Source organism: Lepus europaeus, chromosome 13 (assembly GCF_033115175.1).
Source record: "Lepus europaeus isolate LE1 chromosome 13, mLepTim1.pri, whole genome shotgun sequence".
In the NCBI taxonomy this organism is placed as follows: domain Eukaryota; kingdom Metazoa; phylum Chordata; class Mammalia; order Lagomorpha; family Leporidae; genus Lepus; species Lepus europaeus.
In genome coordinates this window covers 2,081,700-2,107,965 of record NC_084839.1, presented here as the reverse complement: position 1 = coordinate 2,107,965, position 26,266 = coordinate 2,081,700, and the positions used below count along the sequence as shown (strand labels likewise).

The following is a 26,266-nucleotide window of genomic DNA, read 5'->3' as shown; positions in this document are numbered from 1 at the left end:
TTCCAATTTCTCTACATCCTTGTCAATTGCTGCTATCTTCATTTATTTCAGTTTTTTATACTATTCATATACTCTGTGTGCGGGCGCCAGCTTTTTAAACACTGTTCTTTAGCTAAAGGCCCCTCTCTTCCCTGACATCTTTCCAAGACACTCCGACACATAATCACCTCTTCACCTCCCTCTCACCGAGTTTAGGATATTGTGTGCTCAACTGTGGGAAGCTGAGGCAGCCCGGCATGCCCAAAGTTCAACAGCAGGAAAACAAGGCCATGCTCAAGGTGACAGAAGCAGCTCCCTCCCTGACTGGAACCACGAATGCCCCTGATCCCCAACCCTGCGACACGGCTGGGGAGGCTGCGTGGCTGCCAAGCGGGGACGCCGGGGCCGGCTGCGGCACACGCTGGGGTGACACTGGCTGTCGGAGGCCACGGAAGGAAGCAATGGCCAGCCCCTCCGAGGACGTGGAGAGCGAGGACAGGAGGGCGGACGCAGCACGGCCGGCCGGGGGTGCCCCAAGGTGGACGCGCGACTTCCTCCGCCCGCGGACCCGACCCTTTCTGGGAGACCAGGCGCTGGGGCAGCGGGCTGCAGCCCCGACGGGGCACGGGTGACCCCGCACGCAGATGCCCCGCTCCCTCTGGGAAGCGGCCCGAGGCCCGAGCAGATCCCCTCCCCTGCCGCCCGCCCGCGGGGCTCTGGGGAGCGATCACCTGCGGGGCGGTCAGTGTCCTGGCAGAAGGGGACGGAAGCCCGGAAGCAGGGAAGGGACTCCGGGCATCGCCTCGCGGCTTGTGCGCCTGCGCGTGCCCGTGCTCCGCCAACCCACTTCCTCTCCTGCCCAGTGAGGTAGCGGGCGCCCCTTGACCTCAGCCGGAAACGCGGTGTGTTTCCGGTTCCTCTGTGGTGGGCGGGGCCTGTAGTACAAGGTGTTTATGGGAGGGGCGGCCGTGAGTGGAGGGTGGAGAAATCACCTGCCCTGCCCTGCCCTGCCCTGCCCTGCCCTGCCCTGACTGGCACGCAGAGGCAGAAGCAGCGGGTGGAAGAGAGGCGCCGAAGCCGTTTTTACTGTAAATACTGATTTCTAGGAATTTGTGGTTGTGATTAACCTGTTTTCTACCTTTCCCACCCTTCAAATGTAGCATTGTAAAACACTGACGATAAACATGGTAGTATAAAACCATACATGCATAATTCACTGTGCTTTGACACTGCATTTTTTAAAACAAATTAAAGGTTTGTGGCAACCTTAAATACACTCTATTGGTTCTATTTTTCCATAGCATTTGCTCATTTCTGAGTTACAATTTGGTAATTCCTCACAATTTTTAAAATTCTTCCACTATTATTGTATGTTATGGTGATCTGTTACCAGTGATAGGTGATGTGACTCTTGCAATTGTTTTGCAGCATCATAAATATCACCCATGTAACATTGCAAATTTAACCAGCAAATATGTGTGTTCTGACTGGTCAACTTATTGGCTGTTTGTTTATCTCTTTCTCTGTCCTTATGTCTCCCTATTTTCTGACACAATGTTGAAAATAGGTCAATTAATAACCCTACATTGGCCTGTAAGTGTTCATGTGAAAGGAACAGTGGACTATCTCTCATTTTAAATCAAAAGCTAGAAATGATTCTAATGAGTAAAACATTTTGAAAGTTAAGCTGGCCCAAAATTAGGCCTTTTGGGCCAGTTTACCAAGCTGTGAATACAAAAACAAGTTCTTGAAGGAAGTTAGAAGAGCTATATTGTATACTGATGTACACATGAGCGATAAGAAATCAAAAACAGTCCTTGTTTCTGATATGGACAAAGTTTTAGTGTACAAATAGAAGATCAAACCTGCTGCAACATTCCCTTACATCAGTCTAAGCTAGAGCCAGGCCCTTACTCTCTCCACTTCTACAAAGGCCAAGAGACAAGAAGCTGCAGCAGAAAATCCTAAAGGAAGCAGAGGGTGGTTCACAACAGTGACAGAGGCAATCTCCATAACACAATATGATAATATGGTAGCAAGTGAGTCAAGGGTTGATGTAGAAGCTGAAACAAGGTATCCAAAAGATCTGGCTAAGATAATTGATGAAGGTGGGGACACTGAAAAACTGATTTTCAGTGCAGATGGAACAGTCTTCTTTTAGATGAAGCCATATAGGACTTGTAGCTACACAGGAGATACCACCGTCTGGCTTGGAAGAGGGGCTCATACAGCTGTTTATTTAAGCTGAAGCCAACACTCACTTACCCTTCTGAAAACCACAGGACTCTTAGGTATTGTACATCTACCCCCCTTGTGGCCTATGAAATAACAAAGTTGGATGACAGCACACCTGTTTACAATATGATTTACTGACTGATTCCATCCCACTGCTGCTCAGAATAAAAGATGTCTTTCAAAATATGCCTGCTGTTGACAATGCCCATGGTCATCCAAGATCTCTGATGGGGATATACAAGCATGAGACTGATACTTTTTCATGACTGTTAATATCACATCCATTCTGCAACATATGGAACAAAAAGCAGTTTTGACCTTCAAGTCTTTGTACTTTAGAAATACATTTCAAGGCTATAGCTTTCACAGATAGTAATTCCTCTGAGGTATCTGGGCAAAGTGAATTAAATCCTCTAGAAAGGAGTCACCACTCTAAACACCACTAACATTTGTGACTCATGGGAAGTCAAAATGTCAACATTAAGTTTGTAGGAAGTTGATTTCAGCCTTCATAGATAACTTTGAAAGATTCAAGATGTCATTGGAGGAAATTATTGTGGATACAGTGGAAATAGCAAACAGAATTAGACGTGGAATATGGAGATGTGTTTAAGTTGGTGTAATCTCATAATAAAACTAATGAATGGCCGGCGCTGTGGCTTAACAGGCTAATCCTCCGCCTTGTGGCGCCGGCACACCAGGTTCTAGTCCCGGTTGGGGCACCAGATTCTATCCCGATTGCCCCTCTTCCAGGCCAGCTCTCTGCTATGGCCCGGGAAGGCAGTGGAGGATGGCCCAAGTCCTTGGGCCCTGCACCCGCATGGGAAGACCAGAAGTACCTGGCTCCTGGCTTCGGATTGGCACGAAACGCCAGCCGCAGCGGCCATTGGAGAGTGAACCAACGGCAAAAAGGAAGACCTTTCTCTCTGTCTCTCTCTCTCACTGTCCACTCTGCCTGTCAAAAAAACAAAAAACAAACAAAAAAAAACAACTAATGAGTGAGGCCATTGCCGCGGCTCACTAGGCTAATCCTCCGCCTTGCAGCGCTGGCACACCGGGTTCTAGTCCCTGTCAGGGCGCCGGATTCTGTCTCGGTTGCCCCTCTTCCAGGCCAGCTCTCTGCTGTGGCCAGGGAGTGCAGTGGAGGATGGCCCAAGTGCTTGGGCCCTGCACCCCATGGGAGACCAGGAGAAGCACCTGGCTCCTGCCATCGGGCCAGCTGCGGTGGCCATTGGAGGGTGAACCAACGGCAAAGGAAGACCTTTCTCTCTGTCTCTCTCACTGTCCACTCTGCCTGTCAAAAAAAAAAAAAAAAGAGGGAATCACTCATTAGTTTTATTTTTTATTTTTTGACAGGCAGAGTGGACAGTGAGAGAGAGAGAGAGAGAGAGAGAAAGGTCTTCCTTTTTGCCGTTGGTTCACCCTCCAATGGCTGCTGCGGCCGGCGTTTTGTGCCAATCCGAAGCCAGGAGCCAGGTACTTCTGGTCTTCCCATGCAGGTGCAGGGCCCAAGGACTTGGGCCATTCTCCACTGCCTTCCCGGGCCGTAGCAGAGAGCTGGCCTGGAAGAGGGGCAACCGGGATAGAATCCGGCACCCCAACCGGGACTAGAACCTGGTGTGCTGGTGCCGCAAGGCGGAGGATTAGCCTGTTAAGCAACGGCGCCGGCCGTGATTCCCTCTTATGATGAGCAAGAAAATGGTTTCTTGAGAAGGAATCTGCTCGTTTGGATGCTGTGAATACCGTTGAAATGACAACACAAAATTTAGAATACCACCTAAACTTCGTTGATAAAGCAGTAACAATGTGTGAGAAGATTGTAATTTTGGAATAAGTTCCATGGGTAAAACACTATGAAACAGCAACATGGGACAGAAAAATCTTTTGCAACAGGAATTATCCAGTGATGTGGCAAATTTCATTGTTTTGAGAATTTGCCACAATCCTGGTGAACTTAAGCATTCATCAATAATGAAGACCCTCAGTCAGCAAACACATAATGGCTTGCTGAAAGCTCATTTTATAATTATGTATTTTTTTAAAGATTTATTTATTTATTTGAAAATCATGGCCGGCGCCGTGGCTTAACAGGCTAATCCTCCACCTTGCGGCGCCGGCACACCGGGTTCTAGTCCTGGTTGGGGCGCCGGATTCTATCCCGGTTGCCCCTCTTCCAGGCCAGCTCTCTGCTATGGCCCAAGTGCTTGGGCCCTGCACCCGCATGGGAGACCTGAAGTACCTGGCTCCTGGCTTCAGATCAGCATGATGCGCTGGCCGCAGCGGCCATTGTTGGGTGAACCAACGGCAAAAAGGAAGACCTTTCTCTCTGTCTCTCTCTCACTATCCACTCTGCCTGTCTAAATAAAATAAAAAAAATAATTAAAAAAAAAAAAAAAAGAAAATCAGAGTTACACAGAGAAAGGAGAAGCAGAGAGGTCTTCTATCCGATGGTTCACTCCCCAAATGGTCACAACAGTTGGAACTGCGCCAATCCAAAGCCAGGATCCAGGAACCAGGAGCTTCTTCCGGGTCTCTCACGCGCATGCAGGGGCCCAAGGACTTGGGACATTTTCTACTGCTTTCCCAGGCCATAGCAGAGAGCTGGATCGGAAGTGGAGCAGCCAGGTCTTGAACCGGTGCCCATATGGGATGCCGGTGCTTCAGGCCAGGGCGTTAATCCGCTGAGCCACAGCACCGGCCCCTAAGCATGTATTTTTTAATATACAATGTTATTGCACATTGACACAGGGCAAACCTAATTTTTATATACATTAAGAAGCACAAAATATTTGTGATTCACTTCATTGTCATGGCGAACAGAACCTGCAGTATCACTGATAATGCCCGTCATAACTGGTGCATGACTTTAACACAGAGGTAGGAAGCTCTTGCATTCTCTAGCGCCGCATGTTAATCTCCACATGTGAGAGCAGTTAAGAATCTCACGTCAGGGCCTCTGCTTCCCTGACTTCTAACATAAACTCTAAGGTCTCCTCATTCTCTCAACATAATGCTCACGGCGTCTTAACTCTGCCGGCACGGTGCGGGATGCTGGGTACACGTGAGCAACAGCAAACCAGGCCACTTCCATCACACAGATCAACTGAGGGGAGGGAGAAGCCGACTCGTCTCCAACACCTGAAGAAAGTGGTGGTGGTCCTGGAGACCCGGGTAGAATCGGGTCAGCAATGTAGTCATTCTGGACCCGTGCACGCCGCTGCAGGCCCCGGGGGAGCGCACACCTCCCCCGAGCCGGCCTCAGGCCTGGCGGCCTCTGGGCACCGAGTCTCGGAGGCAGTGAGGCCGTGGTTCTGCGGTGGTGCGGCGGCCGCCTCCGCTCACCGCCGCGTCCTGGGGAGAGGCGCAGCCTTTCCCTCGGGATCCCAGGCCGAGCCTGTGCAGGCTGACGGCGCAGGGGCGCACCCGCTGCCCGGCTGACTGCCCGCGCACCAGCGCGGCCCGGGCCACTCAACTGGGCAGCGCCTCGGCGCAAGACGGAAGTGCCCCAGGGGGCCCAAGGCGCTGGCCCGGCGCTCGAGATGCTGCGCAGGGAAGCGGCCGTGACGACAGACGGCACGTCCCAGCTTCTGCGAGCGAGCTTCCCCAGGGCGATCCTGCACCGGACGCTCAAAGCGCTTTTTGGGAAGCAGCCCTCCCCAGCCGCGCCGCCGGGTCTCCCTTCCCAGAGTAGAGGCCCGGATGGGAGCCCAAGTGAGCATGCGCAAGAGCCTGGCCCCCGCTGTCATTGGCTGGCTGGTGAGGAGCGCGTTGATTACGCGTTGAGAAAACAGGAAGTAAGCCCTACGGGTGCCGGTGTGGGCCAGAAAGTGTGCCCGGTCTCAGCCCCTCGCTGCGGGGAGGAATGAATGGGCGCCCCGAGCTCCGCCGCAAGGTGGGGGCGCGCCGGCCCTAGAGGGGACTGAGCGAGTGAGCGGCCGGGTCGGGCCGCCTTCCTGCAGCATGGAGGACGACGCGCCGGTCATCTACGGGCTGGAGTTCCAGGTGGGCCCCTCGGAGGGCGGCGGGTGCCGGCCGGCCTGGTGCTGACCGCGCGCGACGTCCCTGGGCGGCGTGGGCTTGCCGCTCCCTCTGGCGTTTTCGTCCTGTCCACCCTGAGGCCTCGCCGCATCTCCTAGCCCTTCCCCGTCCTGCCGGGCCGGTCGTGCCGGCGTGCCGGCGCCCTCAGCCGTGCTGCCGCCCTCGCGGCCCGCCGCAGGCAGGAGCTGAGCCCGCGTCGGTGGAGGCGTTCGCCGTGGAGGGGACCTGGCGCGCGGGAGGGTGGCCGAGGCCGGGCCCCCGCTCCGCCACGCCGCAGGCGGCCTCTGGCTTGCCTGCTTCCCCGTTAGGGTCCCGTTTCTCTCACAGCTGCCGTGCCCAGGGCCTGCGCCTCCTGGCCAGGGGAGTGGAAGTCGGCGTCCACCCCCGCAGCCGGGGTCAGGACGGCCGGCCAGGTGTCCCGCGAGGTGGGAGGGTCGCTGACCGCCGGCGTCGGCCGGGGACCGGCCCGGGCGCGCCCCTCTGTGTGCCCCGCGCTCGGCGGGCGGGAAATGGGCGCTCAGGCCGGCCGCAGTTTGTGGGGCGCTCTGGTACTGGGGGATGGCAGCTCGGAGCGCACAGGAAGACTTGGGCTCCTTCAGTTCTTTCATTCTTGTGAATCTAGAAACTTTACGGCATCCAAGTAACTCTCACTGGTTGTTTAAAAAGTCAAATTGCTGAAGTTCTGATTAAAATCAGTAGACCCGTACACTGGCCCTCCCTTGTCTGTTTCCCTGAGACAACCACTGTTTTTTGTTAAACCTAGAAACATTTTATTTAAGGTATACAAATTTCATAAATATAGATTTAGGAACAGTGATTCTTCCCACTCTCCTTCCCTCCCGCCCGTCCTCCCACTCTTCTTCCTCTTTTTTTTTTTTTTTGACAGGCAGAGTGGACAGTGAGAGAGAGAGAGAGAGAGAGAAAGGTCTTCCTTTTTGCTGTTGGTTCACCCTCCAATGGCCGCTGCGGCCGGCGCATCTCGCTGATCCGAAGCCAGGAGCCAGGTGCTTCTCCTGGTCTCCCATGTGGGTGCAGGGCCCAAGGACCTGGGCCATCCTCCACGCCTTCTCAGGCCATAGCAGAGAGCTGGCCTGGAAGAGGGGTAACCAGGATAGAATCCGGCACCCCAACCGGGACTAGAACCCGGTGTGCCGGCGCCTCAAGGCGGAGGATTAGCCTGTTAAGCCACAGCGCTGGCCCCACCCTTTTATTTCTTTATGTCATGACTGGATGTCCTGGTACATGAGGCGTCGAGGGTTCACTTCACTCCCTTTTTAATGCTTTGCTTTACCTTCATTTACACTGTCTAGAATAGATCATACATCTTTTGCCAAATCCATATTGAGTTTTTTTTTTTTTTTTTAAGATTTATTATTTGGGCCGGCGCCAATTTTCTAGGAGACTTCATGTAACACAGTGCTTGTTCTGATTGATATTTGGCTCGTACCTGACACAGGATTGATCTGGAATTCAGTATCAGGCTTGTTCTTAGATAAAGGGAACATATCAGAGTGTTTTCCTGGGAAATAGCAATGCTCAGGAGAAGACCAGAGTGAGCTGAATGAAATGAAAGTTTAGTTTCAGGGCCAGCATTGTGGCATGATGGGTAAGCCAGGAGACCCAGATGAAGCTTCTGGCTCCTGGCTTTGGCCTGGTCCAGCCCTGGCCATTGTGGCCACTTAGAGAGTGAACCAGTTGGTGGAAGATCACTCTTTCTGTCTGTCTCTCCCTCTCTCTCAGTAACTGACTCTTAAATAAAAAAAATTTTTTTTTTAAAGTTTAGTTTCAACTTTGAAGATATGTTGATACTTTTGAATATTAGTATTTAAATTTTTTTTAATGTTGTGCCATTAGAAAACTCAGAGTTCTTGGCTGCACCTTAGACGCTTGCTTTCCTCTTTTGTCTTTTTTTTTCTTCCCTCAAAAAATATGTGGCTGAGGACTATGTGTGCATATGGATATGTTTATATGTGTATATCATCTGTGTGTGTATACACACATGAGGAAACTTCAGAAAGTTAAGGAAAATAGAATTAATGCCGGTGCTGTGGCTTAATAGGCTAATCCTCCGCCTTGCGGCGCCAGCACACCGGGTTCTAGTCCCGGTTGGGGTGCTGGATTCTATCCCGGTTGCCCCTCTTCCAGGCCAGCTCTCTGCTATGGCCCGGGAAGGCAGTGGAGGATGGTCCAAGTTCTTGGGCCCTGCACCCGCATGGGAGACCAGGAGAAGCACCTGGCTCCTGGCTTCGGATCAGCGCGATGAGCCAGCCGCAGCGGCCATTGGAGGGTGAACCAACAGCAAAAAGGAAGACCTTTCTCTCTCTCTCTCTCTCTCTCACTGTCCACTCTGCCTGTCCAAAAAAAAAAAAAAAAAAAAAAAAATAGAATTAAAAGAGAAAAACTAAACAAACTTTATTTCTCAACATAAGCTCCATCAAGGTCAAGATGCTTTTGTAAAGGGTGACAGCAGCCATTTAATTCACCTCTACAAAGCTAACGGTTCTGGGAACTTAACCAGATCGATACAGTCTTTTTCCTAATATTCAGTGAAGGAAATGAGTGCTCTTTAAAGATTTTTTGAAGGACTACTATACATAAAGCAGTCAGGAGGAGCCAAATATGGACTGCGAGGTGAACACCTGATGATTTCCCACTAAAACTCTTGGAAAACTGCCCTTGTCTGAGGAGAGGAATGAACAGGAGCACGCTCCTGGGGAGAAGCATTCTTGGTGTTTTTCTGCTAAAACTTGAGTTGACTTTTCCAAGTGCTCTCCTGAAAAGCAGAGGTGATCACATGTTGGCTCTCCAGAAAGTCACTTAACAAAATGCCTTGAGTGTTTCCCAAAACCGTGTGACCTTTGTGCTCCACTGGTCTGCTTGTGCTGTTGCTGGACCATTCCACCTCCTCGTAGCCATTGCTTTGTGCTCTTTCTTCAGGATGGTGCTGGTAAAATGAGGTTCTGTCTTCTGTTATTGTTCTTCTATGAAATGCTTCCAGATCTTTATCCCACCTATTTAACGTCCCAGTGAAAACTCTGATCTTGTTTGCAGTTGACTTGGGCCCAACAGTTCTGGCATCAATTGAGCAGAAAGTTTGATATGCTTTAATTTTTAAGTCTCAGTTGTGGAAACTGAACTGAGATGTCTGTGGTGTTGACCATTGTTTCTGCTGTAATCCTCTGTGTTCTTCATTTAGGGCACAAACAAGATTGATTTTTTTCTCTTACAGATGAATGGGGATTACTTGGTGTTGTGGGTTTCATCTTGTCCTTATTCTTTTTTTCTTTTTTTTAAGATTTATTTTTATTTATTTGAAAGTCAGAGTTATATATATAGAGGGAGGGACAGAAAGAGAGAGATCTTCCTTTACTCTCTAGATGGCTGTCAATGGCCAGCACTGGTCCAGGCTGAAGCCAGGAGCCTGGAGCTTCTTCCAGGTCTCTCACATGGGTGGCAAGGGCCCAAGCACTTGGGCCATCTGCTGCTGCTTTCCCAGGCCATTAGTATAGAGCAGGAATAGAATTGGAGTGGCCAGGACATGAACCTGTGCCCATGTGAGATGCTGGAACTGCAGGCAGCAGCTTTACCTCCTATACCACAACACTAACCCCATCTTGTCCCATCTTAAAATGAGCTGTTCACTTGTAATTGCTGAAGTCTCTGGAGCATTGTCCCCATAAACTTTTTATAAAGCAACAGTGATTTCACCATTCTTCCACCCAAGCTTCACCATCAATTTGATATTTGCCCTTTCTTCACATTAGCAGAATTCATATTATTCTGATAGGGGCTATTTTCTTTTCCTTTTTTTTTTTATTTTTTAAAGATTTATTTATTTATCTGAAAGTCAGAGGTACAGAGAGAGAGACCACTTCACTCCCCAGATGGCCACAATGGCTGGATCTGGGCCAGGATGGAGCCAAGAGCCAGGAGTTTCATCTGGGTCTCCTACCTGTGTGCAGGGGTCCAAGTACTTGGTTCACCCTCTGCTGCTTTTCCCAGGCATTAGCAGCAAGTTGGATTGGAAGTGGAGCAGCTGGGACACAAACCGGTGTCCATATGGGATGCTAGCATAGCAGGTAATGGCTTTAGGACCTATTTTCAGACTGGTGCCCTATCTTTCTTGGTGCCTTAAACCAGACCTTGTTCAGACATGCTATATCAAGTCATTACTGGTTTATTTTATTTTATTATGTTATTATTATTTTATTCAACAAAGTATATATTTAGGAATTTAAAAAATGGTTGCACAGCATTCCTTGTGAAAATGAAGATAGTAATTTGAAAAAGAACTTTATGGTATTTGTGATACTTTATTTATTAAGTGTAAATCTATATCGAAATTCCTAAACTGTAAACAATAGGGAACTGAAATGTCAAAGGAAACACATTAGGGATCATACATATATAATAACCCTTACATTTTCTTATTGCATTCATATCATCAATGCATACTGTTTCAGCAAAATCGAATCCTCATTGAGGAGACAGTTTGGCATATATGGCCTTCTCTTTGTCTTTCTGTGCCTGTATCTTTTGTTTGACTTTCAGCAGTTCTTCCTGGAGAGCTTCGTCTTCTGGTGCTATCTCCTGGGCTTTCTTAAGATCAGCCAACTTATGATCTTATTCTTTTAGTCCTTGGCATCCTTGAACTCTGCAGAACAGTGCCTTGGTATTTGACGGGTCTGTTACCAGAGCCTCCAAACAACTGTCAGTAGCTCCTTGCCAGTTTGACATCTTCAGTTTATAACTACCAATATTCAGTACACAGCTTCAAACTATAGGTCGCAGCCTGGACCTACCTGCTTTCTCAATACCAGCCTTTGAACCATCCATATAGCTTAAAACTTTCATCTATTTTTTAATGGCCATTTCTCAGTTCTGAGATTTGAAAAAAGTGTCTGCAGTGTTTTCTAAGTCTTTGTTACTAATAGAATTTTGGTGACATCCTTCACATCTATATGTGCATCCGCAGGGAAATCGGGGCGACTGTCCCAGAGCCAGCTTTGGGGAGGATTCCCCAGTCATCGCCTTCCTTCATTTCTCCACATTCTGCAATAACACGGTTTGGTAGCTTTTTCACCTTTCACTTCCACATTTTCCAGCGTCCTTGCCACACCTATTCCTTTAATTACTTGGCCAAATGCCACATTTCCAAGCCAAATGAGGAGTGGAACTGTTGGGATGAAGAACTGAGAGCCATTTGTGTTTCGGCCTGCATTTGCCATGCTTAATAAACCCTCCTGATCATGCTTGTGATAGAAATTCTCATCTTCAGATTTTCACCATAACTGCTCTCTACTGGGTCCCATTCTGATTTGAGGAGTCTACCCTGAATCATAAATTTCTTAATAATTCATGGGAAAGGGCGTCCTTGGACATGGAGAGGTTTCCCGTTGTAGGCCAATGCCTTTTTCCCTCTACACAATGCATGAAAATTTTCTGCAGTGTTGGATACAATATCTGCAAACAGTTCTAAGATAATTCCACCAGCTAGCTCCTCTTCAATGTCCAGATCAAAAAAGACTTGGGGGTTACTGGGGCTGGAGGGTTGGGGGACTAGTGGGACATCTCCGCTTGCAGAAGCACTGGGAAGTACAGTCTGACACCTGGGCGCTGACATTCCCAGGCCTTCTCCAGTACCGGCTGATGTCAGCGCATGGTTTCTTCATGGCACTCATTTTCCAGGAACTTCTGAAGACCTGTCATACTGCCCTACAGCACAGGTGGTCACTGAGAACTGAGGAGTGGTCTTTTAGGTTGGCACTTTCTCTCTCTTTTTTTTTTTTTTTAACTTCATCAGTTAGATGCTTACTTTGCTTTAATTCTTTTGTATTATTAATGCAAACATCTTGGGGCCAGTGCTGTGGCATAGTGGGTAAAGCTGCCATCTGCAGTGCCAGCATCCTGAATGGGCACTGGCTGCTACACTTTTTTTTTTTCTTTTTTTTCTTTTTTGCCAGGCAGAGTTAGACAGTGAGAGAGAGAGACACACAGAGAGAGTTATAGACAGTGAGAGAGAGACAGAAAGATCTTCCTTCCGTTGGTTCACTCCCCTAATGGCCACCACAGCTGGTGCTGTGCTGATCCGAAGCCAGGAGCCGGGTACTTCCTCCTGGTCTCCCATGAAGGTGCAGGGACCCAAGCACTTGGGCCATCCTCCACTGCCCTCCTGGGCCACAGCAGAGAGCTGGACTGGAAGAGGAGCAACTGGGACTAGTACCCCGTGCCCCAACCGGGACTAGAACCTGGGGTATAGGCTCCACAGGCAGAGGATTAGCCAAGTGAGCCATGACGCCGGCCAAGGCTGCTCCACTTTTAATCCAGTTCCTTGCTAATGCTCTTGGAAAAGCAGCTGAAGATGGTCAGTGTACTTGGGCCCCTGCCCTGGTCGTGGGAGACCCAGAAGAAGCTCCTACCTCCTGGCTCCTAGCTTCAGATCAGCCCCACTCTGGTTGTTGCGGCCATTTGGGGAGTAATCCAGTGGATAGAAGACTGCTCTCTCTCTCTATGCCTCTGCCTCTGCCTCTCTCTCTAACTCTTTCAAATAAATAAACAAAATAAATCTTTTTTAAAAAATGCAAGCATCTCAGACACATGATTTTCTTTGCTCCTGAACACTGACTGCTTGGTTTATTTCTTGGAGATCTTGCAGCTCTGAGACCTGAACTCTGTCTCAGAGGTCTTCCTCTTCTCCGTCCCCTGCCCCGATAAGCTGGCAAGTTCTCTGCAGTCCACACTTCCTTCCTGTCTGGCTCAGTTTTTCACTTCCATGAGCTCAGGTTTGGCTGTCTTGCCGTATCCTCTCTGAGCTTTGCTTTGAATTTCCCCTTTTTCTTCTCTCTTTTTTAAAGAATTATTTATTTATTTGAAAGGCAGAGTTACAGAGAAAGGGAGAGGTAGAAAGAGATCTTCCATCTTCTGGCTCACTCCCCTGGGTGTCCCAGGTGGGTACAGGGGCCCAAGCACTTGGACCACCTTCTACTGCTCTCCCAGGATATCAGCAGGGAGCTGCATAGGAAGTGGAATAGCTGGGATTCCATATGGGATGCCACGTCATGCTTAGCACTGGCCCCTGAATTTCTCTCTTTTCTTATCTAAGCTTCTCATTCCCTTTTTCTGAGAGAGATGATTGCTCCTTTAGCTTTTCTAAATCAATGTTGGTATGTTTGCTCACACTGTTAACTGTTCTGTGGCAACATTTTCTGGTCCTGTTCTTGTCGCCTGCACCTTTGCAGAGAGCCCCTCACCACATGCCCTCTCTCTGTCGTTACTTTGCCTGGTGCCTTTTGATCATTGATCTTTTCATGAATGAGTGCCTTCTGTAGGATCTGTGAGGGGAGTTGGCCATGCCTCTGTCCCTGCTGGCAGGAGTCCTTGCAGCACAGGGCTTTGTGAGCATGTCCTTCCGTTGCTGTTCATCCCTGGCCAAGAAGCCACAGCATGGCCTCTTGCCTCCTCCGTGGAGCCAAAGACTGCTTCCTGAGTTGATGCAGTGGGCCCTGCCTTTATTCTTACAAGTGATGTGTGAGGAGTGCCTGCCCCCACCCTGCGCACCTGCTGCTGCGTCCCAGGGGTGATGGCATCGTCCCTCGAGGCCTGTGCTTATCTTGGAGACCTGAGCTCCTGTGGCCTGTCACGGCTGCTTGCATCTTTTCCTCCTCCCGAGACCTTCTCAGCCCCTGCAGTCTTTCTTCGTACTGTGCTTTTGGATTTAAGATGTCTCTGAGTTTCTTTGAAGACCAAGTTTATGTTTTGGTTTTCATTCTCCTCCTTGCTTTGCGTGATTTCCTAGGAAGGAGAAGAGAGACATGGAGTCTCTCACTCATTGTGTGAAAGCCTGGCTTCTGGCCTGATCTGTCGAAGGTGTCTGCCATGTGTAGGAGGGTTGCAGAGCGCAGGCGGGGCTGCGTCTGGCCTGGTGGACCCCTGGGCCCTGACGGCAGGCGGCTGGAGAGGGCTGTCCTGATCTCCTCTCTCCAGCACTGCGTTTGGCCGTGAATGGAAGATATGGAGTGAGTGTCATGGGGAAACTGATTTCTTTTCAAAGGGAAAAGGGAGAGGTGAGTCTTTCCTGCTGAGGAGCAGGAGCCAGGGGGAGGAGACTTGGAAGAGCAGAGCTCAAGGGCTGGCTGATTGACTCAGGGGTGGCGTGGGGCAGGTGCAGCTCTGCCTTCTCCCAACAGCTTTAGCCTAGCGAGAGCAGGGCTCCTGATGGGGGAACGTTGGGTAGAGAGCCATTGCCTGGGCACAGTTTGCTCCCTGGGGGTGACTAGGTACAGTTTGGAATGTCCCTGGGAGTTTTGTGCGGGAGTGCTGATGTTTGTACCTCCTCTAACTTGGCGTAAGAGCTCTGGTGAGTTTTTCTTGCTGTTTTCTTGACCTCTCAGCATTTCCAGTTGCTCTCACTGGTCTGGTCACACTGGTGATGGAGGTATAACTATGGCTCTGTAAAAAGCACGCTGTGGACTTGCTTTGTGGAGACTGTAAGGACGTGACCTGTGTTCTTTTTTTTCTTTTTTTTTTTGACAGGCAGAGTGGACAGTGAGAGAGAGAGAGAGACAGAGAGAAAGGTCTTCCTTTTTCACTTGGTTCACCCCACAATGGCCGCTGCGGCCAGTGTGCCGTGGCCAGCGCACCACGCTGATCCGAAGCCAGGAGCCAGGTGCTTCTCCTGGTCTCCCACATGGGTGCAGGGCCCAAGGACTTGGGCCATCTTCCACTGCCTTCCCAGGCCACAGCAGAGAGCTGGACTGGAAGAGGAGCAACCGAGACAGAATCCGGTGCCCCGACCGGGACTAGAACCCAGGGTGCCAGTGCCACAGGTGGAGGATTAGCCTATTGAGCCACGGTGTCAGCCATGACCTATGTTCAAACCTCTGCCACACACAACCTCTGGTTGCCCGTAGCTGTACTTGAGGTTGGGGTCTGAGTTCCTCTTGCCTGTCAGCAGCTCTGTGACCGAGGCTGAGTCCCTGCAGCTCCCAGGTTCTCAGTCTCTTTGTCTGCTAAGCAGGGCTGACCATTTCCCTCCTGCCTCCCTGTCAGCTCTGGGGAATTAGGATGGTGGCCAGCACAGAACATATTAGGAGTGTTTTGTGACCTAGTCTAGGAAAACTCGATCTTCTTGAGGTAAGTGCTATTGAAACACCTGGAAAACCATCTTTATGCATAGACTTAGGTCTTCTAACATTAATTCAATCAAAAAAGCAGAATTATAGACATACATTGAGATCTGTCACCAGAATGGCCAGAATTAAGCTCTTTTTGTCATTGTGTCCTGAAAAGATCTACATTTATGAGATTTCACTCATTTCATTTGAAATGTGCATTTTGGTTTTGTTTATAAGAATGATTTCCCTCTTCCGCTTGGTCAAAAAGAAGTGTCTTCTTGTTTGGGGGACGTCAAGGGAGCGCCGCAGACGCAACTCTTCTGAGGCTGCGGCACCTGGGGGAAGTATGTGGTGCTCAGGCTTGTGTTCCCGCGCGCCCACCTGCTCCCTCTCCAGGTGTGCACTCCTGGCTCCAGCAGTGCCCCTGCTTCGTGTCCCTGTGTTCGCTGTAGTCATGCCTGCATTCCTGAAGTGCCCTTCTTTATCAGCGTAATAGCTACTGATGAACTTTACTCTGTGTGTGTGTTTTATTTTTAAAGGGATGCCTTCTGACTGAAGTTGAGCCCACTGGTCCATTTTGATAAGGGTGAATTTGTTGTGATTGTGGTCTGGGCCGGTGTTTTAGCACTTAGGCACCATCTAGTCTTTTAATTTTTTCGAGTCTTTCCTCCACTCCCATAATAAGAGCCTAAGTGTCTGAGGTTGAGCTTTATGTCTCATGCCTCTTGGATACCTCTGTAGCACCTACTATGTGCAGCAGGCACACAGTCAGCTGTTCACCACTGACCTGAGCACAGAGAAGTCCATTAATGTCAAAGAACCATTCCTTTTCAGACAGGTCCTCTCGGGGACCCCATTTCTGGGGACCTCTGGGCTTTTCTCTTCTGGGCTGACCGTGGGTTCCTGCACTGAAGGTCTCGCTGCCCCGTCTGTTGGGGAGCCTCTCCAGGTTCTCTCTGCTGACTTAGGGCTCAGCCTTTGCGGCAGCTGAGCCGTGGTCCTTCAGGGTAGCATGTGCTCCTCTTCATCAGAGTCACTTTTTGTGAGCCAGGGGGCTTTAAATCATAAAGTTCAGAGGTTCTCTGTCTTACTGATTTACATGGCAAATTTTATGTGTGTGTGTGCGCACATTTTTGGCAAAGACTCTCTAGATTGATGAAGAATTCACTCGTTTTGCAAAAAAGTCTAAGGGCCCAAAAATTGTCCCAACAAGTTGGCAGAAGCAGGCATAAAAGTTCTTTGATGGGGCCGGCACTGTGGTGTAGTGGGTAAAGCTGCCACCTACAGTACTGACATCCCATAAGGGTGCTGATTCAAATCCCAGCTGTTCCACTTCCAACCCAGTTCCTTGCTAATGCACCTGGGAAAGCAGTGGAAGATGGACCAAGTGCTTGGGCCCCTGTACCCACATGGGAGACCCAGAAGAAGCTCCTGGCTTCGGATGGACCCAGCTCCAGCCTTTGTCTTCATTTGGGGAATGAACCAGCAGCTGGAAGATCTCTCTCTCTGAACTCTGCCTTTTATATAAATATATAAATAAATAAATAAACAAATTTTTTTTTTAAAGTTCTGGGGCCAGTGCTGTGGTGTAGTAGGCTAAGTCTCTGCCTCCAGCACTGGCATCTCACATGGGTGCTAGTTTGTGTCCTGGCTGCTCTTCTTCCAATCCAGCTCCCTGCTAATGTGCCTGGGAAAGCAGTAGAAGATGGCCTAAATGCTTGGGCCCCTGTACCAAGTGTGGGAGACCCCGAAGAAGCTCCTGGATCCTAGAGCCTGGCTTTGGATCAGCCCAGCTCTGACTGTTGCAGCCATTTGGGGAGTGAACCAGCAGATGGAAGACTTTTCTCTCTGTCTCTCCTTCTGTCTGTAACTCTGCCTCTCAAATAAATAAATAAATAAATCTTAAAAAAAGTACTTTGACTAATTGAATTGGCCAAATAGGTTTTCCCCCTCCAGATATCTAATAATATGAATACTGCTCTAGTCATATTTTTCTTTGTTTTATTGAAATGTGTTTTAGTAGTTTGTTTTTGTGCTGCTGACCCTTATATCTTATGGTTGTGTCTTCTAGGAGTAGTTAATGAAATTGTCACTGCTATTTTTTTTTTTTTTTTTGCGGTGGACACCTAGGGGATCTCGTTGTTTTGCTTTAGATGTGAACATCAAGTTAAAACTGGGCAGATTGAATGATGAGGACAGCTGTTAAACTGTTTCTCTTACTCTGTTTTGAGAGGAATGGATCAAGAAATCAGGACAAAAATAGGAATCAGAGGTGTGAGATGAAGTTGGCAATCCACGTTTCTAGCTCCATGAGGGATGGGAAGCTGCGGATGGAGCAGGCCTGTTCAGTGAATTAAGGGAGGCGGTGCTGGTTTCTCGTTGCTGCCGTAATGAATCACCATCAACCTAGAGGCAGAAAGTTGCATTATTTATAGTCCCTTGCAGAAGCTCAGTGTGGGTCTCAAGGGCTTAAATCAGAGTCAGGTCGCTTTCTTTTTGGAAGTTCCAGGGCAAAGGCTGTGTCCCTGGCTTTTCCAGCTCAGAAGCCCACATTTCTGTGTTCTTGGACCCCTCATCCTTCTTCATGCCAGCACGGGCTGCCCGCCACAGCTACCTGCGTCCTTCCCTCGCTGCCCCACTCTGGTTCTCTTCCTCTTCTCTCTCGTTAATCTCTCTCTCTGTCCATGGTCAGGAAAGTTTTTCTGATTCATTCCTTCCTTCCTTCCCTCCTTCCTTCCTTCCTCCCTCCCTCCCTCCCTCCTTCCTTCCTTCCTTCCCTCCCTCCCTCCCTCCTTCCTTCCCTCCCTCCCTCCCTCCCTCCTTCCTTCCTTCCCTCCCTCCCTCCCTCCGTCTCTTTCTTTCTTTCTTTCTTTCTTTCTTTCTTTCTTTCTTTCTTTCTTTCTTTCTTTCTTTCCTTCCTTCCTTCCTTCCTTCCTTCCTTCCTTCCTTCCTTCCTTCCTTCTTTCTTTCTTTCTTTCTTTCTTTCTTTCTTTCTTTCTTTCTTCTTCTCCTTCTCCTCCTTCTCCTTCTCCTTCTCCTTCTCCTTCTCCTTCTCCTTCTCCTTCTCCTTCTCCTTCTCCTTCTTTATTTCTTTGAAAGGCAGAGTGACACAGAGAGGGAGAGAGATTAATTGAATTTCTATCTATTGGTTCACTCCCAGACGACCACCATGGCCAGGGCTGGGCCAGGCTGAAGCCAGGAGCCAGGGACTCCATGCAGGTCTCCCACATGAGTGGCAAGGGGTCCAAGCACTTGGGCCACCTTCCTCTGCTCTCCCAGGTGCTAGCAGGGAGCTGGATTGAGCATGGGGCATCCGGGACTCAAACTGGCACTCTAATATGGGATTCTGATAGCACAAGCTGTGGCTTAACCTGCTGTACCACAATGCCAGCCCCAGGTTTTCTGATTTCATGGATACAGGAGATTAAATAATGCAGGCCAATCTCCTATCTCAGGGTGTGTAACACTGTCACGCCCAGGAAGTCTCTGCCACAGCAGGCAGCATAGTCCCAGGTTCTGGGGATTAGGAGTCGGCATTTTCAGTGGCCCATCCTGTGCCTGCCATAGGCAGCAAACTGTGAGCGACGGAACTTGATGCAGGTGCAATTCATGGTCGTACTAAAAGGGAGCTGGGTTTGCATTTCTGAGCCTGAAGTTCCATGCATAGCTCTGAAACCAGTTGTGCAACCTGTTCCTAGGACTCAGGTTCATCACCTGAAATTCTCAGTTTTGTCTCTGAATCACTGAACACGTTTGGTCTAATTGCATTGTAAATTATGCTGCTATATGCTGTCCAGATTTCTCTCTCAGAAATCCAGCAGTATCTGAGACTGTTGGTGGCTTTTAGCATTCAACTGGGTCCTGCTCCAGGAATGGCCCCACCTAAACAGAGCCCTGGGACCACAGTCACAGCCTGCATCCTACCACTGACCAGTGGGGGTGGATTGGGCTGGGGTAAGGGCCCAGCCTTCCTGGCCTAAGCTCCGAGTGTCTGACCAGCTCCAGAGCTCCCCATCAGATCAGCCCAGGCCTCCGTGGCAGGTACAGTGCCTTCAACCTCTCCTGCTGCCCAGTCCTCCTTCCTTTGCCCTCTGCACAGTTCCCAAGAGCAGTGGCTGGAAAGGCTCCTTCACACGCGTCTTAGAGCCCTGGTACTTGTGTCTCACAGAGTGTGACCGTTCGAGTCCTGAGCAGGCCCTTTCTGTGTACAGTTATTTCTTCTGGTTTCTGAATGTACGGTTTTGACTGGCTTAGAACTGTCTGGGTTTTTTGTTGTTGTTGAATGTCAGATATTCTACGTGAAAGTTTTAGAACTTTGGGTATTCTCTTGCTCCTGAGGATTTACTGCTTCCGGCAGGAGGCTCTCTGGCCTGGGAGCACTGGCCTGCTCGGGTCACCTTCAGATAGGCCGAGGACTAAGAAGACTTGCAGCTCTTGCTGGCGCCGGTCCATCTGGTCCTGGTTCCCCTTTACTCCTGGGCTGCAGCCCTGTGGGTGGATGTTTTCCCAGCCCCTTCTCCTTGGGGAGCCCTGTGCCTGGGCTTCTGCACCCTGGCCCCTGGGCCTGTCTGCGCTGTCCACGCTCTCCTGATTGACAAGGTGCAGGGAGGCTGGATGAGAGGTCCTCTCAGTACTTCCTTCCTCTCTGGCCCTTAGCAGTGTTTCTGTCTCCACTGGTGGTTCTCAGGCTGTGGGACAGTCCAGGTACGACTGATTTCTGCTGGCTGTTCTCTGCACAGAAGTTGGTGTACACCACCTGTTCTGCCCATTTCTGCTGCACTGTTGAAGTTCAGTTGAACCCATCTCTCACTGCTGAAGCAATGCTGTATAAATAATTTGTATCCTTATTGCTTAATTTTTGTGCCATTTGTATTTATTTCCATGTACAAACTTGAAGTGGAGTTGTGCTAAAAGTGTGCGAAAGTTTAAGTCTTTTATTTAAACTGTGTTGCAGACAGGCTGCACAGCTTGCCGCCGTAGATGAGACAAAGCGCCTTTCCGATCTCTGTGGGTCCCACGTGCTCAGCGTGTCTGCCTTTCCTTCCCTCCTGCAGGCCCGGGCATTAACACCTCAAACTGCAGAGACAGACGCCATTCGGTTTTTGGTCGGGACGCAGTCTCTTAAATATGATAATCAGGTAACTATTTTTGACAAATGTATACATGTTAATTACTAAGCCTATTCCTAGTCATACAACCATTTTTTTGCTCTTGATTTTTAAAGTAACATTTAAGAAAAAAATTAATGCTACACAAAATAAAACTTTAATCATTGGATTTAAATACATCTTCTCAAATCTAAGACCATTACCCGATTGTATGGGATGACTGAGTCCACTAATTTAAACTCACTCTCCTCAGATTCCTTTCATAATTTGTTGGGTTTGTGGCCATATAGGTCTCCTGTGTAAGCCGTTGAGACGCAATGTAGGCAGGCAGTCGGCACCACCATCACTCCTGGCTCCCAGCACTCTTCCTGGCCCAGCCTGGGTCACAGTCACAGTCTGCATGGGACTCCAGGATGTCCCTGCCAGCCGACCCAGGTGGGCTGACAGGATGTGGCCCATCTGCTGCACAGGCCGTTGCAGGGGACACTCAGGAGGTCTGGGTGCAGTTCACGCTGGCCACTACCCTGTGACCTTGAGCAAATGGACTGACTTTGCAGGACTTGTCACTGAAGTGGAGATGAAGATGCCTGCTTCCTCTCCCTTACAGAGAACACGATGATGGTGAAGGTGTGCACTGTCGTTGGGACTGAGCAGGATGCTCAAGGCCATGGAGCGGTGGCCCAGGCCCTCCCCAGTGAACCTGGCCACACAGGGCAAATGACAGGGAAAGAGCTGTGAGAGAATCTTCAGTGCTACATAGGATTTGGTGTGATTGTCACTGTCACATAGTACCAAGGGGTTTAAAGTTGACAGTTATTTTGGCAGTGAATTTGGCGATGTGCTTGCATATCTACAGCTTTACAAGTAAATGTTTATGTTATTTAATCTGTAATTTCTGTATCTAAAACTTAGAAAAAACATTATGCAGAAAGTATAATAATTATAATGGCACTTGTGATCATAAAAAACTAGAAGTAACCAGAACATCAAAATGTGCAAATTTTAGTTGAACAGTACAGAATTGGCCCTTATGATGGCAGATTTCTCTGCTTTAGTCTGGTTGAATATGGTAAGTCTTGTTGGATTTACTCACTGCTCTCATTAAAAGTTACAGATCCCTATTAGACATCACAACTTAAGAACCATTAGGTGATTCAGTGGAATGTTAAAATTGTACACATGATATGACCACTGTGACATGAAAAAAGCAAAGTACAAAATTGAGTCTCAGAATAAAAGGCTTTTTGGGAAGGATATAGGAAACAGACAATAGGGAAAAAACACTGGAAGGAAACAGAGCCAGCCAATCAGCCAGTGGTTCTGTCAGGTGGTAGGAATACTCGTGATGTTAACCATTTTCCTTCCAGTTTTCTGTTTCTGAAATGTGTGTGTAAGTATGTGTGTGTGTTGCTTTTCTCCTGAGAAAAATGTGAGATAGGGATCGTTTATTTATACCATTAGTTCCCCATGGCCACCCCAGGGGAGAGAGGACTGCCATGAAGACAGTGAGCACTTTTCGAGGCACTGCTTGAAGGAAATGAGTGAGGGAATGCCTGGTGATGACAGCAGCGATGGGCGAGGCTGCATACTCTCTTCCATATGCAGTCCGCTGCCCCAGGGCCCCTGCCCCTCGTGTGGCCCCCAGGCTGGGTGGAAGCCAGGAACCTAACTACTTGAACTAGCACTGCTGCCTCCCAGCATGTGCACTAGCCAGAAGCTAGAATCGGGAGCACAGCCAGACTTGAACCCAGGCCCCAGTGTGGGATGCAGGCTTCCCAAATGGTGTCTTAACAACAGTGCCGGCTGGCGCCGCGGCTCAATAGGCTAATCCTCCGCCTGCGGTGCCGGCACCCTGTGTTCTAGTCCCGGTCAGGGTGCCGGATTCTGTCTCGGTTGGCCCTCTTCCAGTCCAGCCCTCTGCTGTGGCCCGGGAGTGCAGTGGAGGATGGCCCAAGTGCTTGGGCCCTGCACCCACATGGGAGACCAGAAGAAGCACCTGGCTCCTGCCTTCGGATCAGCGCGGTGTGCCGGCCACAGCGTGCCGGCCGCAGCGGCCATTTGGGGGTGATCCAACAGTAAAAGGAAGACCTTTGTCTCTGTCTCTGTCTCTCTCTCTCTCACTGTCCACTCTGCCCGTCAAAAAAAAAAAAAAAATTAGAAAAGAAAAAGAAACAACAGTGCCAAATACCCTCCCTAGCACTGTTTTTAAAACTTTCTGAGAACAAGGAAGAAATTATTCATGGAAGATGCTTACACAATTTTTCGTAGGAAAAGTAAAAACGAACAGAAACATGGATAAAAAGCAAAATTAGGGGCCAGTGTTTGGGTAACATGTTGGGCTGCCACCTGCGATGCCAGCTTCCCATATGGGTGCCGGTTCAAGTCCCAGCTCTTCCACTTCTGATCCAGCTCATTGCTAATATGCCTGGGAAAACAGTGGAGGGTGGCCTAAGCCCTTGGACCCCACCATCCATGTGGGAAACCTGGATGAAGCTCCTGGCTCCAGGCTTCGGCCTGGCTCATCCCTGGCCACTGTGACCATTTGGGAAGTGAACCAGTAGATGGAAGATCTCTCTCTCTCTTTCTGTACCTCTGCCTTTCAAATAAATAATAAAAATCATAAAAAAGGGGCAATGTGTAAAGCATGATTGTTATAACCAAAATTATGTACAATGTAGTGCCAATATTAAAGAATCAAGTGCAAAGTGACATAATGTGTCCTAAGTCCATTTTGGAAGAAGAGTCCAGTGAATTGTTTTAAAGCCACATCACAGTTCTCCTCCCCTCCCCCTGCCTTGGGAATTCCTGAAATCACTCAGGTTGGCTTCAGAGGATCCTTTTTTTTTAAGAGTCCAGAATATGTTTTATTATGCACCTTAACTTTACACATCTCTTATGCTTGCAAAGATTTAATTAGCAGTTTAATACAAAATAAAAATACATACATAACTGCGATTCTCAGGTGCAAGCATGTGGGGGTGGAGAAGGGAGCCACATTCCTCCAGCACGTATTTGATGAACATGCAGTCCCCTGGTGCCGCTTCCTTTTTGGTCACATCTTTCTGTGGAGGGCAGCTTCAGGAGGGATGCTAGGGCTGATTGCAAGCAGTTGCTTAGGACAGAAAGGGCTACCATTCTCCCGCCTAACAGTACAGTGCGTGGGGATCCCAGAGTCCACAGCTCTAAACGCACTTCTCAGTGAGGTGTATGGGTCTTAACAGTCCTGATTTCCAGAATACATGTCATCTGTCCTTGGATCTAGGGCAAAAGACATCTCATGTTGAACGACAGATATTTATCTTTTTTTTTTTTTTTAGATTTATTTATTTATTTGAAAGTCAGAGTTACACAGAGAGAGAAGGAGAGGCAAAGAGAGAGAGAGAGAGAGAGAGAGGTCTTCCTCCCAATTGGCTGCAACAGCTGGAGCTGTGCTGATCCGAAGCCAAGAGCCAGGAGCTTCTTCCTGGTCTTCCACGCAGGTGCAGGGGCCTAAGGACTTGGGCCATCTTCTACTGCTTTCCCAGGCCATAGCAGGGAGCTGGATTGGAAGTGGAGCAGCCAGGTCTCAAACCAGCGCCCATATGGAATGCCGGTGCTTCAGGCCAGGGTGTTAACCCACTACACCACAGCGCAGGCCCCAAGATATTTATCCTTAACAGTTACTCTTGTCCAGAAACCACTTCTCTGATGCTGGGGAAGGCTGTGTCTCACTGAAGTTCTGACAAGCGTGTGAAGTCATTCTAGATTGAACAATGCATATGCACTTGCTTTCCTTTTCTATATCCTCCAATCTGAGTGCTGCGCCTAACCCACTGCACAATCTGTTGTCTCCTTGTTCTCAAACTTCTAGTAAACAGCTGATGCAGGCTTGTGGGATCTGCCCCCACTTAGGTTTCTCCATCATGCTTGAATAAAAGCTACCATCTTAAACAACCTAATTCCACGTGTAGCTGTTGTTGTCTTTTGCCTGTAGATCCACAAGACAGATGTGGAACTCTGTGTGTGACCTGCTGGTTTTGCTCTGTTTCTGAGGAAGTGTGTGAATTTGCTGAGATACTGGTGTAGTCTACTAACCGAAAGCTTTAGAACTAAATGCTTGTTTAGTTTACTAACAGAAGTGTTTAGCTCCTCTTTTATGGACTGGGTACACAGAAGTGAATAGGTATTTGTGCCCTGAGTTGAGCGTTCAGTGAAAAGGTGAAATTGAGGTGCAGAAGCTCCTGGTTGCAGCTGTAACTGAGGTGTGTGTGCACTGGTCAGTGACCAGGAGGCAGGCACAGTACAAGTGGCATGATAGGAAAGCTGTGTGTGAGCTGAGGCATTCCGGGCAGATGGAGCACACACTGCAGTGGCCTGTATCACTAGCTGGAGGGCCTGGGTCTCTACAGGGCCTCAGTTTACTCTTGGGAAAGCCTGGTGTGGTGAGAAGGGCCAGACATGTGGTGCACAGAAGCTGCAGGCTGCGCTGTCAGCCCCTCGCACTGAAGGTGTGGGTCCTCTCATACAGCTGCTCTCATGTGGACACATACAGTTTCCATGCACGTTATGTGCATGTTTCCTTGTCCACACACATGAGGTACCTGTTTCACCTAACATGTGAACACATTTCATCACACATGATGTGTGCATATCTCTACGTGTAATATGACTCTCCTCACCAACAACATGTTTCCACGTACCAGTCCTCTCTATGTTCCTGTTCTGCAGTTCTGACTTTCTGTGTCACAGTCCTCTCAGTGCTACCATTTCATAGTAGTACTCATACTGCCATATCACAGTAGTCACACTACTATCTCATAGTGATATTCACACCACCATCTTAGAGTGTTCACACTATCATCTTATAGCAGTGTTCACACTATCATCTTACAGCAGTGCTCACACCACCATCTCTCAGCAGTATTCACACTATCATCTCACAGCAGTTTCACACTATCATCTTATAGCAGTGTTCACACTAGCTTATAGCAGTGTTCACACTAGCTTACAGCAGTGTTCACACCATCATCTCACAGCAGTGTTCACACCATCATCTCACAGCAGTATTCACACTGCCATCTCATAGCAGTGTTCCCACCACCATCTCACAGCAGTGCTCACACCACCATTTCAGCAGTATTCACACCACCATCTCACAGTGGTGTTCACACCACCATCTCACAGCGGTGTTCATACCACCATCTCACAGCGGTGTTCATGCCACCATCTCACAGTAGTGTTCCAACCACCATCTCACAGTGGTGTTCACACCACCGTCTCACAGCGGTGTTCATGCCACCATCTCACAGTAGTGTTCCAACCACCATCTCAGCAGTATTCATACCACCATCTCACAGCGGTTTTCACACCACCACTTCCGCAGTATTCACACTGCCATTTCAGCAGTGTTCGCATCGCCATCTCACAGCAGTGCTCACACCACCATCTCTCAGCAGTATTCACACCGCCATCTCATTAGCAGTGTTCACATCTCCACCTTACAGCGGTGTTCACACCACCATTTCCGCAGTATTCACACCACCATCTCACAGCAGTATTCACACTGCCATCTCACAGCAGTGTTCACACCACCATTTCAGCAGTATTCACATCACCATCTCACAGCGGTGTTCAAACTACCATCTCACAGCAGTATTCATATCATCTCATTGCCGTGTTCACACCACCATCTCACAGCAGTTTCGTGCAGGTTGTTTGCAGGCCTTCTTTGAGAACCGTTGGGACCCACAGTTGGAACCCACAGTTGGAAACTCTGTGCAGTGTGCCAGTGTGGTGCCCATTGAAACCAGACTT

At 49.0% G+C, this 26,266-nt stretch overlaps 2 protein-coding genes and 1 pseudogene across 4 annotated transcripts in view; 1 reads left to right on the top strand and 2 right to left on the bottom strand.

Annotated features, from left to right (window-relative positions):
• Positions 1 to 815, bottom strand: part of TRAPPC12 (trafficking protein particle complex subunit 12) — an 89,841-nt gene extending 89,026 nt beyond the window's left edge. The window contains exon 1 of one of the 3 annotated variants that reach the window (XM_062208904.1): positions 711 to 815. Coding sequence is in view for 1 of the 3 variants with exons in the window: in XM_062208903.1 (XP_062064887.1) it covers positions 187 to 238 (52 nt within the window). In the remaining 2 variants the exon portion in view is untranslated. Of the gene's footprint in view, positions 1 to 186; positions 359 to 710 lie in introns of those variants that run through there. The other 2 variants (XM_062208905.1, XM_062208903.1) reach the window with 2 other exon arrangements.
• Positions 816 to 6,021: 5,206 nt separating this feature from the next.
• The window catches only part of EIPR1 (EARP complex and GARP complex interacting protein 1), a 126,364-nt gene continuing 106,119 nt past the window's right edge, over positions 6,022 to 26,266 (top strand). The window contains exons 1-2 of the mRNA XM_062208902.1: positions 6,022 to 6,216; positions 20,420 to 20,503. Of these exons, the coding sequence (XP_062064886.1) occupies positions 6,175 to 6,216; positions 20,420 to 20,503 (126 nt within the window). The 5' untranslated portion in view covers positions 6,022 to 6,174. The remainder of the gene's footprint in view (positions 6,217 to 20,419; positions 20,504 to 26,266) is intronic.
• Positions 10,729 to 11,875, bottom strand: LOC133772670 (peptidyl-prolyl cis-trans isomerase D-like; annotated as a pseudogene).